We start from the raw sequence: 15,026 nt of genomic DNA on the forward strand, positions 1-15,026 counted from the left end.
TTTGGCCCATAAGTGCCAACGAAAATATTTTGCCAAGAATAAGAAAACCTTTTGATGCATCAGATCCTTTGCCTGGTCTACAGGACTCTTCATCACATTGTCCCTGCCTATCTCAAAGATAAATGCTGTACCTACCCTCCATTCTTTGTTCTTGCAATCTTCAACTCATTCAGATTCCAAGCTTGGGTAGATACTTTTTTTCTTTTCTTGTGAAGAAATGTGAGTAGTCTCTTCCCCTTTCCTTGCTCTTGGCATTCTCCCTTAAATAGGCCTGGGTTGAGTTTGTGGATTTCAGCTACACAAAACTCTATGAACTGACCAAACAATTCCAACATGCAGTGCACTATGTCACACCGTTTACGCACATTTTTAGCGCTAGGTGTTTGTACCGTGCTGTAAAATCAGAGCAATAGGCACCACGGCCCAGAGGTGCTGCTTCTTTCTGTATCTGTAGTAGATGTTCTACTCAAGCAGCAGTTTCCTCAACGCGAACCGTATGTTTCTCAATGCAAGGGAAAATGACCATCTGCGACTGCCTGCATTGAGAAATCTCACTGGGAAGTGGTCTGGAGTAAGATTTTCCTTGCTCGTGCTTCCCATCTTAATGTTAGCAAGCGCGAGCAAGGAAAAAACCACGCTACGTGGAGTTGATTGGACCTCTGTGCTCTACGCAGAGTGCAGAGTGGGAGACACTCTGCAAACTCCGCAAGCGGAGTGTAATTTCTTGCCCAGGCCTATCCTTAACCCCTGTAGGAACTCCTTTAACCCAAGCTCTTTTCAAGTGAAATCAATGGACTGGTTTCTCCCCTCAGAAGGGATTCTGATCCCACTATCTCTAGGATGCCCTGTCGAGTTATAGTTACGCTTGTCAAAATCTAATTTTTTGATTAGTCCATTCATTCATGATAATAATGGGTGAAGCAATACGGCACCTAGTATTTTCTCATGGAAAATCAACCAGTTCCGTAAATCTGCACCTGATCAAAGCGATATTGCACGCCCGAGGCTAAAAAACACCTGTTTTATCGCTATTAGGGGATGTGGACTTACCGCTTGTTATAAAGTAGAAACATATAAGCTTCAGAATGCACATAACTCAAAGTGGTACAATAAATGCTTCCAGGCTGTATGTTCACAGGGCACCCTGGGAATGTCTGCTGATTGTACAGTCAGGATGGCTTCCCACTGACTTGTGCCATCAAGCACAGTGGCTGGCTCCTCTCCATATCTCAATGGAAGCTGCAGATACCTTTGATGTAGCACCACAGAAGACTGAGTTCCTTCACAGACCGTAAAGCCCAGAGCTGCTTTTAATGTTAGAAAGTGTAGCAAGCATGTTGTGTAATGTAGTTACAAAACAATTTATCAAAAGGTAAATCTTGTGCATTCGATTAAACACGCGGGTCCTTCTTACAAGATAAAGCCCAACACCAGTACAATCTATGCAATATAGGCAAGGTGCACTATATGCCACAGACCCCCATGCTGCGAGGAGGATGGAGAACTGTAGCTGGATTGTGAGACCTTTGAAATGCAGAGATGAGTAATTGCAAGCGTCCCACTCAGAGCTGCAGTATGGCTTTCTGTGAGACAATGGGAATCTGACAGTATTTCATGATACTGAGGTCGATAAATTCTGCACTTTCCCATTTGATAAGACTAACACCTGTTTGATAAGGGTAACAAAGGCTGCAGATGCTATTGTATGATGCAGATACATTGACTGACTGGTCTAGGTTGTCACAGTATGTTCTATATCTATACTTCATTGCCTGTTAGTCTGATGTGTTTACTGGCCCACTTCCTAGGTCTGGTTATTTTTATCTTTGAGATCTTTATGTTTGTCCCTGTATCTCTCTGTTAATTTGTCTTTTGAAACTTTTAAAAAGTATTGTTCCCTCTTTCGTCACCGGAGTGTGGTTTTTCATGGACTCTCAAGTAACTTGAGTGTGAACTGTTCTAAATGAATTGAATTATGTTTCCGAATAATATTGAAATTAGCTGTCAGAATAAAGCCCCATCATGTCCATTGTGTTTTTCAGCAAACCAAAGCCATCAACAGGAAGCAGCCGCTCAGGTATCAGCTGGAGAGCTACGAGCAGCCGTCCAGGAGGCAGCTGCGCCCCTCCGAGACCGAAGAGGTGGCTTTGAAGGTGGTTTGCGAGAGTACAGTTGGTACATTGATTATTATCGGAACTCCCTGGCGGAAATGCCTACACAAAGCACATTAAAGAGGGGTGGAAATAACTCTTGGCTCTTAGTTTTCTATAATGAATGCCAACAAGCGTTATTGCCACGGGGATAATATGTGGAAAGAAATAACACAATTACTAATTGCAATCAAATTAGATTTCACCTCACTTTTCCCCAATGTGACGCAAACTTTAACTGATCAGGGGCACCAGAGCTGATATATTAGTGTACATTTCCTCGAACTGCTTGTTTCTGATGACAGACATTTTGTTCAAATTATGCCGGTTAATAACATAAAGTAATGATGATGCTATGTCACTAGGAAACGAATCCACAACAGATTTTTTGTTTGCAATTCAATTTGCTTGCCAGTGCCTGTTTAATCAATGTATTTCAATTTATTTCCAAGAGTGCCTTTGGAACGTTATTGTTTTCATCGTGTCAGATACCTTCATTGACCTTATAGAATAAGTGGCTATGTTTTATCTCGGCTGACATAGTATTTTTTTACCACTCTAGAATGTATCAGACAAGTGGCTGTTTTTGTGCCTGGCACTCTTTTGGGAATGTAACAGTCGGCATATATGTCTATTTATACATATATATATATATAATGCATATGTATGTACATATTTAGAAATCCACTCCTACTCCTGTTCCTGTTCCATCTAGACACTTTTAAAACAGACATTGACACGGCTGGAGTTCGTTTATAAATGTTATACATTTTATTCGACAAAAAGGTAAAAATAAAGCATATATATTATGTCAATGATATATAAGTCTGCACTTTATGTTTCAGCAGCAGCCATCTAGCTCAACTATATTTCACATGCTTAATTTCTTTTCCAGAGACGTCTTTTATACTTAAATATATTTTTATTGTTTTTCTTAGACACAGGATGTACATACACATGTAACAATTATAACACTTTGTTGTAACGTTCAGCATACATCATTTTTGCAGCATTAGGTGGATCGTTATTGAATGGCTGTTCGGAGACCTTATGGGCTGGCGGCCTTTATGGTTAAAATGTGGAGGGTCTGTTGTCCTAGGTTCTTTGCCTAGTTATAACATAAAACATATCTATACTACTATTATAAAGCAAGAACTTTGAACCTTTGAGGCGGGTAAACTCGGGAACCACAGCGCCAATGCACACACTTGATACATCATTGTAATCGTCAGGGTGTGCAGATGGACATAGGCTATATAAGCTATAAAAATACGCGTTATTTAAAAAATGTACCTTAAAAAAAAAAATAGTCCCTTTGAAGTAGCGCCGGACGCGACCTGCGTGCTGACGTCAGGAATGCGGGGAGGGCGTCCAGGAGCGCGAGGAGGAGCGGGGGACATGGATCGGGAGAGGAGCGGTGACCTGCAGCGGACAGGCGGTGAGGACCAGCGGACAGGCGGGAGGAGCGGTGATGAGCGGCAAGGAGCGGCGGAGCAGTGAACTGAGGAGCGCGGGGAGGAGCGGCGGCTGAGGCAAGGCTCCGGGGGGACCCACGGACAATGTCGGGGCAGGCGGGGGACGGGGCAGGCAGCGGACGGGGCAGACTGGGGCCCAGGCTGCTGAACAACGTCGGGGCGGGCGGGTTCCTGGGCTGCTGGACAATGTCCGGGCGGGCGGGGGTCAGGGAAGCCTGATTGCTCCCGGACAAGGTCGGGACGGGCTGCTAGTAACATATAACATACACGCGTCTGGCAGGTGGTTGTGGAATGACCGCCAACCACTGTGGTTGAGTTCAGCTGTGTTGCTTTACTCGAAGTTGTGTAGGATGGTTTGTACGGGTTTAGGAAGCTATGGGGTTTTCTCCAAGGTGTGTATTTTAGTGCAGTAGTGTCGGCTGCTCTTAGGAATGTCACCCAGTTCAGCCACCCTTTGAAAGTGGCATTGGTGGTGTTTTTCCAATTTGTCAGCACTGTCTTTGTCGCACTAGTTAGGAGGAGGTCGAGGAGGTTTCTGTTGTGTTGTGAGGTGACGTCGGTGTTGAAGTGTGCTGTAGCTATGGTGCTGAATTCTTGTAGGACCTTGTTAGTGAAGTCAAAAACCTTCCCCCAGAATCTGCTGACCTTGCTGCAGTAGAAAATGAGGTGGGCTAGGTCCCCTTTTTCTTTCTCGCAGTTCCAGCAGCTGTCATTCTCTCTTAGACCCATTTTCTCTAAACATGCTGGTGTCCAGTATACCTGGTGCAGTACCCAGAATTTCGTCTGGGCCTGCACTGGGGATATCATGTTATGTGTTGGGGACTTCCACATGGTATGTAGTTCTTGTTCTGTGAGTTTCGAACCTATCTGTGTTTCCCAGTAGCTTGTACTTTTGGCGTTGATTTTTGAGTGTGCTGGGCGGAGGAGTTTGTACAGGACAGAGATTTGGTGGCCGGCTTTGTTTATGTTTTCCATGTATTGGAATATTGAGGGAGGGAACCTGTTTAGGTTCGCTTTTGTAACGGCCGATTTGATAGCCAGGATGTTGTAAAGCTCTATGTCAGGAAGGGCGTGCCTATCCCTCAAGTTGGTGAACGTGAGGGGCGTGCCTCCTTCCTCCAGCTGAGCTGAGTGCGAGAGGCCTAATTGTTTACATGTTGTTATGTCTAAGGGTCTGCCCTGTATTTGATTTTTGGGTTGTTCCAGAGTGCTACCCACTGTAAGTTTTTGATGCCTATCTCTAGTATTTGGTCTACTTTAAAAGGGGACTGTTTCATGAAGATCGTGTTCCCTTTTAGTGCCTGTTTGTTGGTGGTGAGTAGGGTTAGTGGGTTTGTGTTGTTAAGGATGGCTCTCTCTAGTAGTAGCCATGTAGGAGTGTATTGCTGATTTTGGAGTACCCATTGCATCTAAGCATGGGCGAATTTTGCGAATCTGGCGTTCGCGAATTTTGCGAATTTGCGAACTCGCAATCCGCAAAATCCGCGAATTCTCGTGAATTTGCGGATTTTTTTTGTGTTCGCAAGGATTTCTGCCAGTTCGGAAGGATTTCTGACAGTTCGCAAGGGTTTTGTAACAGTTCGCAATCGCGAACTTACATGTCGGCTCGCAACGGTCACGATTATGTTGTTTCTACGTCTGGTTCATCATCATAGGTTCCCAGCACCCTCTGTTTCACCCCTGCCACCCTCTGTTTTACCCATGCCACCCTCTGGTGCATCAATGCATTATGACACCCTCTGGTTTATCATCACTGTAGATTATGGGGGGAAAAAGCAAGCACACCTGCCTGCTTCAACTGACATGAATTAATTTGGGGTTGATTTATTAATGTGTCACTGTTTTAAAATTCCAGTCTGGCACCTGCATCCTTATCTGTAATTTGCTTTCTGTTGCAGTGCAATTTTTTTTTCCAGGACCTTTGTGGCCTACTTGTAGCTATTCTATGAGCCTGCTGTGAGGGTCAGAGCAGGGTCATACAATTGTTGCAACTAGCAACTGAACAATTGTTGCAACTAGCAACTGAACTTTGGAGGGGCCCTTGTCAGGAAGCACTACAGGGAACGGTTACTAATGATGAGTTTGAACTTTTGAACCTGCTTTCACTTTTGCAAAACTCGTTTTTCTGCAGAGCAGCATTACAGCAACTTTAATGCCCCACCAAGCTTATATGAGAAAGTTGATTTCTAATCCAAAAGTTATCCAAAGAAAATCAAAAGGCCTCAAATCTAAAAAAGTGCAGGCAAATGTCAACCTGAGGAGTTATTCTGATAAAAATAATCATTTTCAGAAGGTCTATGCTGCTTGCTAGTAGATTTCTTGTGCGGAATTGCAATTTTTGTAATTTCGCGAGTGCGAGATTGTTGCTGCCCGCCGCACCTACATGTTCGCAATTGCGAACTTACACCGCAAAGAAAAAAAATCCGCTGCGTGCGAATTTGCGGATTTTGCGGGAAATTCGCGAATCTCGCGGATTGCGAATTTACCGAAAATCCGCAAAATCCGCGAGCGTAACGGATTTTCCGCCCATGCTTAATTGCATCCCCTGCCTGGCCACAAAAGCGGTCTGAAAGGTTCTCATGCCCGCTAGTTTGAGGCCTCCTTGTTCTTTCCTCAATCTTAGTTTCGGGAGGCCTATTCTCGGCTTTTTGTCTCTCCAGATAAATTTGTTGAGTATTTGGTCTATTTTCTTGTGGAATTTCTCAGTTAGTGCTAGGGGGAGCATGCGGACTATGTAATTAACTATTGGGGTGATCATCATTTTAACTGTTTCTATTCTTCCCCACCAGGTAATAAACTTGGGCGACCAGTTCTCCAGCAGCCCTTTGATCTTGTCTAAGGTGTTCTTCTTGTTTAGTTCGAGGGTGGTTCTTAAGTTCCTCCCGATCTTGATTACTAGGTATTTGACAGATCCTTTTTGCCAAGCTAGCCCTGAGTCTCCCAGTGTCTCTTTAGTGATGTGTATATTCAGTGGCATACATTCTGACTTATCTCTGTTTAGTTTGTAGCCCGAGTGAGGTGCGTAGGTGTCGATGGTGTGCATGAGCGCAGGTATCGATTTGGTCGGGTCTTCTGTTGTGATTAGTATGTCGTCAGCGTAGGCAGCTAGTTTGGCTGTTGCGCTGTTGATGGTTATGCCCACTATGTTCTCGTTTGCTAGGATGTCCCTGATCAGTGGTCTAGCGCAAGTAGGAACAACAGTGGGGATAGTGGGCAGCCTTGTCTAGTCCCTCTTTGGAGATTAAATTGGGTCGAAGTAGTTCCATTGATCGCAATCTGAGCTTTGGGATTTTTGTAAAGGGCCATGACCTTCTGTCTGAAATTGTCACCCAGGTTGTATGCCTGCATGCATTCCTCTAGGAAGTGCCAGGAGACTCTGTCAAAGGCTTTCTCTGCATCGAGTGTGATTGCAACTGCCAAGTTGTATGAATTCGAGCGTTGTTCGATGATTTGACAGAGGAGTCTTGTGACTTCACATACGAGTTTTCATGTATCCTACTTGTGTGTTCCCTATGAGCTGTGGTAGTATTCTGTTGAGTCTAGTTGCTAGGATTTTGTTGTATAGTTTGCAGTCTAGGTTTATGAGTGATATTGGCAGATAGTTTTTGGCCATTGCGGATCTTTCCCCTCCTAAGGGATGACTATGATGTTGGCCTGTGACATTGTCTCTGTTACTGCCCCGTCTCCCCAACAGTGGTTACAAACTTTCATTAGGATCAGTGCTAGCTGGTCTTGGAAGGATTTATAGAATGGTGCTGTGCATCCGTCTGGACCTGGGGCCTTATTGTCTTTTAGGCTGCCTTGACTTCCAGAGTTTTTATGTCTTGGCCTAGCGCCAGCGCCTCCTCCTTGGATATATTTGGTAGGTTCAGGTTCTCCAGATAGATTTTTGTCCCCTCTGTGTCCAAGTTGTCATCTTTGTCATAGAGTTCCTTGTAGAAGTTCATGAAGGTGTGCAGCATGTCTTTGTGGCGGGTGTGTGTTTTGTTGTTAGTGTCTGTGATTGATGTGATATAATGCAGTCTATACTTGTGCTTAAGGTATGCCGCTAGGTTTTTCCCCGCTTTGTTGGCTTCACACAGGTTTATTTGTTTATATTTTTGTATCCACAGCTCCGCCCTTTCGCTAAGGATTCTGTTGAATTCGTATTTTCTCTTTGTGAGTTCTGTCAGTTTGTGCTGGTTTTTTGTGTCTCCGATGTGTCGTTTTTCTAGCAGTTTGATGTCTGTTTCTAGCTGTGACAGGTGGGCTTTCGCTTCTCTATCCTTCCTGGCCTTGGTTTCGATTAGGACACCTCTGATGGTTGCTTTGAGGGCCTCCCACAGTGTTTTGGGGTCTACATCCGGAGTGTCGTTTTCCTTGATGTAGTCGTCTATAGCTTTCTGGACTCTACTCTTATCTTCTTTTTAGGCAATCGTTGTGAAGTTGATTCGCCATCTACGTGTTATGTGTTCGTTGTGTCTCACTGTGAGGTGTAGGCTGATGCATGCATGGTCCGATATTGTTCTGGCAGCAATTTCCGTGTGTTCTATTAGGTGCATGCGTGTTCCTGAGATGAGAATGTAGTCTATTCTGCTGTACGAGTTGTGTGGGTTTGAATAGAAGGTGTAGTCTCTGGTGTTGGGATGTTATAGTCGCCACGGGTCCACTAGGTCGTATCGGTTGCATAGGTGCATTAGCGTCTTGTGGGACGTCGGGATACATGTTTGTGTTATTTGATAGTCTGTCTAGGGTTTGGTCTAGCGCCATGTTGAAGTCGCCCGCTACCACCATCATATTGTGAGGACTGCTGGAATCCAGCTCTTTGGCTACCTCCTCCCAAAATGGTGTGTCGTCGGTGATTGGTGCATACATTTTGGTCACTAGTATTGTCTCCTCTCCTCATTTCAGCTGCATTATCAGTAGTCTGCCTTCGTTTTCTTGCTGGACATTCTCGATTGTTATGTTTGATTTGCTATTGGTCAGGGTAATGACCCCTCTCTTTTTATCCACTGCCGGTGAGCATGCGACCTGACCTAGCCATCTGGCCCTGAGCTTGCCTGCCTCAGCTGTGGAGAGTTTTGTTTCTTGCAGCAGAATAATGTCCCCCTTGGTCTTGGCTAAGTAGTCTAGAACCTTCTTTCTCTTGATGGGGTGATTAAAACCTTTAACGTTGAGGTAGATGATCTTAAGGTCTGTTGACAGTGTCTTGTTATTAGACTGTGTAATTTTCCATACTACGATGGGCTAAGCCTGTTCTGTCAGTGGATAAGATGGCCATGACACTTCTTTGCTGTGTGCCTGGTTTGTTTCCAGGGTCTTGTGTTCCCAGTGTTGTTGCCGGTCTGTCTACAGTGTTGGTGTTGGCTGCGGCTAAGACAGTGACAGGACGTACATGACGAACGAGATAGACATGACGAACAGGATGAACGGCCCTCCCTTACCTTCGTTTCTTCCCCCCTCCCACCCTCCCTACCGCTCCCCCCCCCTCACTGCTATATTGTGCTGTGGGCGTGCGCAACAAGGTCCCACCCACATTGCTCATGTCAGTTAATGCGTGCAAAACTGAATGGATAGTGGGGTAGATAAATGAGCGAGTAAAGTGAGTGAGCCAGTGAATGAATGAGAAAATAAGTGCCTGGATAGAGTTGGCCAGGGGGTGCATGGGGTAAGCATGTGTGCATGTGTGCATGTGCACTGCTTCCGCTTTCCAAGAGATTGTTGAGCTGTTCAGGACAAAGCATTGCACAGAGTTAAAGGACAGCCATTAGGACCCAGATAGCCATCTGGACCCTTTCGATTCCTAGGTCGTCAGGGTATAATTACAATACAGGATGGAATAAATTTCAGGCCCACAGATACGTGCTTATGATGCAAAAAGCCAACTTTTAAATTTGTCTCCGACCTATATTAAAGTGGTTTCCGAAAGTGTAAACAACTAGAGCTGATTACTTAACTAAGCCGCTGCTAACTCGGGTAGGAGAATACATTTTTTGCTTAGAAAAGAGGCGCCATTGCAATCATAAATCCTGTACGTCATATACTCCGCTTTGAGTTGCACCAGCTTATGGACTGGTGACCAGGGCCGTTGTGTGAGATATGGAGAAACCAGTGGTGGTTGCTCCCCGGCAGTCATAGTTGGGTAGGGAGAGGGGTTTAAAGAAAATATAGAAAAACAAAAAAGATCACTTACCGGCAGGCTGGCTGACTGCCCAGCCGCACCCTCTCCTACGTCATCTGCTTCTGTGTGAACGAGAAGCATACAGACTCCCAGACTCCCCTAAGCCAATCAGGACTCTGCTGCCATCATGACTGTAGCGTTGTGATTGGTCTGAGCACCGTGGTTTGACTCTCAGCAGGGACTGGGAGACTGTGCATGTTCTCCACCCAGGCTGTGCATTACAGGTTGGTGGGGTACATGCTAATAGTGGGCATATCACATGCAATTCGTGCCCCGCTTTTGACCCACTGCCCCCCCTTCAATCCCCCGTTTCCACCACAAAAACACCTTACAAGTGGTTGGTCTTCACTGCGTAGCCTTTATTATTTCTCGGACAACGCCATGTTTTCTTTGTTGATAAACTGTCAACCGTTGACCAATTTTATTAAACCAAACCAACACACATTGATGCTTATAAGGGTGCAATGATATGTTTTTGTACCACAGGTTATTATGTATTTACAATTTTCATCGCCAGAACCGCACTTGAGGCGTGTAGTACCAGCAGGACACAACCAGCCCCTCTCCACTACTTCCATTTGAGATGTCTATCAGTGCCTTCCTGGCACATCCACTCTCTCACCATCTTGCTTCCTCGAAGCACCGGCTACTAGGGTAGGGCCGGCGAGTCCAGGACCACCAGCAGGACGGCCCCATGTCCTGCCAGCCCAGAGCCCCAATGACTGCATCCCTGCTCCAGGGTCAGACAGTCCATGCTAAAAGGAGACCCTACCCTTTTCTGTTTCCCGGGACCCCGCCACAGGACGAGGAGCCAACTGGCGCTCTCGACCTCCCCCAAAAGCCGCTCCACCTTCCAGATGTGAGGCTATGGCCCCCAATATGGTTTGGACAAACAATTCCAATCCTGCCCTGGACAAATGCACCCCATCTGCCAGAAGAAATTCTGATTTTGATGCCTGTAACAAGCTATGCCTAATGGAGCACACCTTCGAACCAAACAACAGCTTCGCCACCTCCCGATTGAGTATTCTCAACGAAGTATTGACCACACCTGGTGACGCATTGTCACTCCACACCTTTCGAGGGAGCACCTCCAACCAATATATGATGGTGTCTGGTAACGCCTTCCTTACAATGAGAGTGCAGAGAACAAAGACTCCTTCACCCCCCTCCTGTCTGCCGGAATCATGCTTTCACCCCCTGAATGAATCACCAACACGCTTGGAACGAGCATACCCTTATCCAAAGCTCCCTGCAGATGCGTTATGAGCTCCTCCAAACGTTGCCCTGGAATCCCTATCCATTGGTGATTGATTTCCTTTGCCCTTTGCGCTCTCTCTTCCTCGGATGTGTTGAACCATTGCCCTGCTCTGTGTATGACCGAATCTCCACACCAGCATACCTGCGTCCACTGCCTCGCCACCACTGCATGAGAGTCAAAATAAAGAATAGAAAGAAAGAAGATAGGGGCGTTGGTAACAGGCCATCTTCTCCTGTCCCCTGTTTAAACTAGCAACGGTCTAACATATCGTTCAAAGCAAGATGACCTCCATCTGCCCACCCTCCTGATGGCATCCGGTGAGAGGCCAGATGCCTCTCACCGGATGCATCCGGTAGCAGCTGTTGTGGCTGCCCCAATGCGGAATGAATGCGATGTTAAATGAGCAGTGTCCTCCACTAACAACAGCAGAGTGCGCTTCCATAGACGCGTGAACTAATATTGTATCAATGGTGTTCCATCATCATGTGACAAAAGTCTATGATCCCCGCCACTAGGTCTCTCCTGCATGGACTTCGCTGTTAACGCCACCGGGCAAAAGCATGCTTCCTGAACTGCCCTGAGCTGGACCCAAACACCCTTTCCTAAGGGGTCTGTTTTTGATCTCCTCACTCTAATCTGGAGCAAGTCACCAGCCATTACCATGTGCCACATGTGGATACCCACTTCCATGTCCACTTTTGAGCTTGGTATAAGCTCCGATATACGAAAGGCCCCGAAAATGGCCAATGAATACGCCAAACTGAGCAGATGCGTCTCGTATGGGGACCGCATACCCGCGGCAACACTCCCTAGATATTTACCAGCCTACCGGCATCTATGGGTCTCCTGTTATCCTTTACCCTTGGTGACAGCCGTTACCACCCCTTCATTGCCTGCTTGACACGTGTCTCCTTAGTGGGGTCAGACACACCTTGCAATCCTGCAAAGAACGCAATAGCTGACAATTGCCTCCTAACCAGCGGCAGAGACCTTCCCTCCTCTCTCTGCCGAACGATTCACACAAGCACCCCCTCTGGTGTAAATGTCTCTGTGCTCCCTGCCCCCTTGAGGACTGTTAAGTATACCTGCCAAGCCTTCTCATACATACTCTTAGTCTTGGGCGCAATAGAAGCCGCTATCAGGTCAGGAGCAATGGGTCACCAAGCTTCCACAGGCTTTCCGGGAAAACCGTCATCTGAATGTCCGCTTGCGGCCATCAGGCTCTGAATTCTGTCAACTTAAAACGAGACAGTGCATCAGCTACTGTGCTGTCCACCCCTGGGACATGCTTGGCAGTAAAGTACACATTGCGCCTAGCCGGGCACTAGTTCTTTTAGCAAACGGAGCACCCATGGACATTTTGCCCTTTAACTGTTCACTGCCCACGCTACTCACATATTGTCAGACCAGAACACAATGTCCTTGTTTTCCAGGAAACCACCTCACAAATGCAGTGCCACGATAATGGGAAATAACTCTAAAAATGTGATGTTGCGAGTCAGACCCATCTTGACCCATTCCAATGGCCAATGCTGCATACACCACTCTGATCCTAACACTGCCCCAAAAACAACTATGCCCGCTGCATCTGTATGAAGCTCCAGCTCTATGTTTGCTTGTGCTGGTTGTCTGGTTGTTGCCATATCACCGACCCATTGAAACGCACCAAGAAATCTTTCCATGTGTCCAAATCGTCCTTCACCTCAGCAGATAACCTAGTATGACGATGCTTCGCTTTTAATCCTGTTATTGCCCTGGTGATATTCCTCGAAAAGACCCTGCCAATGGGTATAACCTGTAATGCAAATTGAGCAGCCCCACCAAAACCTGCAATTGGTGCAAAGTGACCTTGCATGCCCCTAAACACTCATCTACTAACATTTGAAAAGCCCTTACTTTTTCCTGGGGAAGTCTGTATACCCCGTCAACAGTGTCTATCTCAATGCCCAGGAAAGTTATGCGAGTCGATGGCCCTTCAGTTTTTCCTGCTGCCAGGGGCACCCCCAGTGCCTCTGCCAGCTGCTGAAAACCCAGCAATACCACCCTGCAAGCTGACGAATTAGGTGGGCCCAAGAACAGGAAATCATCCAAATAATGCACCACATCATGAGTCACCAGTGCATCCTGCAATGCCCATTCCAAAAAATGACTAAACATTTCAAACACTACACATGCAAAGTAACAGCCCATCGGCATACATAAATCCATGAAGAACTTCCCCTCAAACCTAGTGTCCTCTGGGTGTACCGGCAGGAGGCGAAAAGCTGACTCAATATCTGACTTGGCCATGAGTGCTCCCTCCCCACAGCCTCTGCAATTTTTGAATAGCCGTGTCGAAAGTGGTGTAACGCACTGCACACAGTTCTGGATCCAACCCCTCATTGACTGACGACCCAGGTGGACTCGATAGATTATGAATGAGGCGATATTTGCCCTCCACCTTCTTTGGTACCAGGCCCAACAGTAAACACACTAAATCCTGCCTTGGCAATTCATGAAAGGGGCAACCACCCTCCCCAGCACTATTTATTTATTGATTTTCTCTCCTCTGGGTTTAGCAGCACTGACTGCTGATTGCGGGGGGGGGAACTGTGGTGGGCGGGGCCCTAGATGGGATATGGAAGCCATATTTAAAATTCTGATATAAAAATTGAGCTTCTGCCCGCCTCTTGTATCTATCGAGCAGGTAGGCCAGCACATGCAGGTGTATGGGCGTCAGCAAGATGTTATGATGATTGGGCAGGGCGGCCCTTAATCTGTGCATTGGCAGGGGTGCGCTGTTCCTTCAGTCTCCCCACTTTTTTGTAACACTTAGTCTCTGAGTGACCTTGTATTCTACAGAAGGAACAAATATGCCTGAATTTACAAGCCGCTTCCCTGTTACATTAATTCTTGTTGAACTGCCAGCATGCTTGCTTCTCATCCCCAACTCCCCTGTCTCCCCGAAAGGGATGCGTGGGCTTGCTGACTGGTGAAGCTGAGTAAAATTCCCCATGCCATATATTGATCTTCCGCTGATCCCAAGCCACTTCCAGCATCTCCTCCTTCATCTACCTGAATTTGGTGTCATATTGCAGCCAGGCCGTGCCCTGAAATTCTGAAGCTGCTCCATGAATCAATGGCATGTAACTTATCAACTGGGCTGCCAACGCCAGGAACCGCTCTACCATGATTGCTGCATAAATAGCGAAACAGGTCACCCAATTTTTTAACGACTATTCCACCCAAACCTTCTTCTGTTTGAATTCACCTTCTTTGCCTGCTCTGCTCTTCCCTGGAACAACCCCTGCATTTATCAGATCAAAAACATCAACATATTCACCTCTGAAAATCTTTTCCTTGCTGTCCACTGGCACGTGCCAAGTGATACTCGCTGACGGTGCCCCTGCCAGTTATGTTGAACCATACAGCACCAGGCTCTGTAAAAGGGGTGTCTGCACTGATACCACCATTGCAGGCGGTACTGACGGTGGCACTGCAGCCGTACCAGCCCCTGATGCCCCTGCATTACTCACTGGTCCTTGTGCCATAGTAGTGACTACGACTGCCGACTGTACTACTCCTCCTGACTGCACCCACACCTGTGCCACCCCACCCCCTTGTTGCGCCACTACTGGCATGGAACCTGTGAGGTAGTCGCTGACGCCTGATCAGCCATTGTTGGCACCGCCACCACCCCTCCTTGAGCTGCCGAAATTTGTGGGCTATCAGGCGCTACCGGCACTTGCATTGCGGATGGCGCCGCACTCTGTGGAAGCCTCCCTACTGCACACAACTCCACCTCCGCTGTACCCCTCTGTGCAGCAGCGCCAGAACACTGACTATTGTCCGTGCATGTCAGAGGCTGGCTCACTGCAACCGCCTCACCTTCAGCGTTCGTCAACGATTCCGTGACCTGTTTGGCCCTCGCCTGCTGTGCGTCCTTAAAACGTGCTGGTGTCCGCCTTATACGTTTAGACAAAGGAGGCTCCTGCTGCGAA

General features: G+C 46.9%; 1 protein-coding gene across 4 annotated transcripts in view; it reads left to right on the plus strand.

Moving 5' to 3' along the window:
• The window catches only part of ABCC9 (ATP binding cassette subfamily C member 9), a 915,119-nt gene that overhangs the window by 168,838 nt on the left and 731,255 nt on the right, over positions 1 to 15,026 (plus strand). For all 4 annotated transcript variants that reach the window (XM_086920457.1, XM_086920444.1, XM_086920437.1 and 1 more), the window contains exon 13: positions 2,043 to 2,153. In XM_086920457.1, coding sequence (XP_086776583.1) covers positions 2,043 to 2,153 — 111 coding nt within the window. The remainder of the gene's footprint in view (positions 1 to 2,042; positions 2,154 to 15,026) is intronic.

Source organism: Lissotriton vulgaris, chromosome 1_1, assembly GCF_964263255.1.
Source record: "Lissotriton vulgaris chromosome 1_1, aLisVul1.2, whole genome shotgun sequence".
Taxonomy (NCBI): domain Eukaryota; kingdom Metazoa; phylum Chordata; class Amphibia; order Caudata; family Salamandridae; genus Lissotriton; species Lissotriton vulgaris.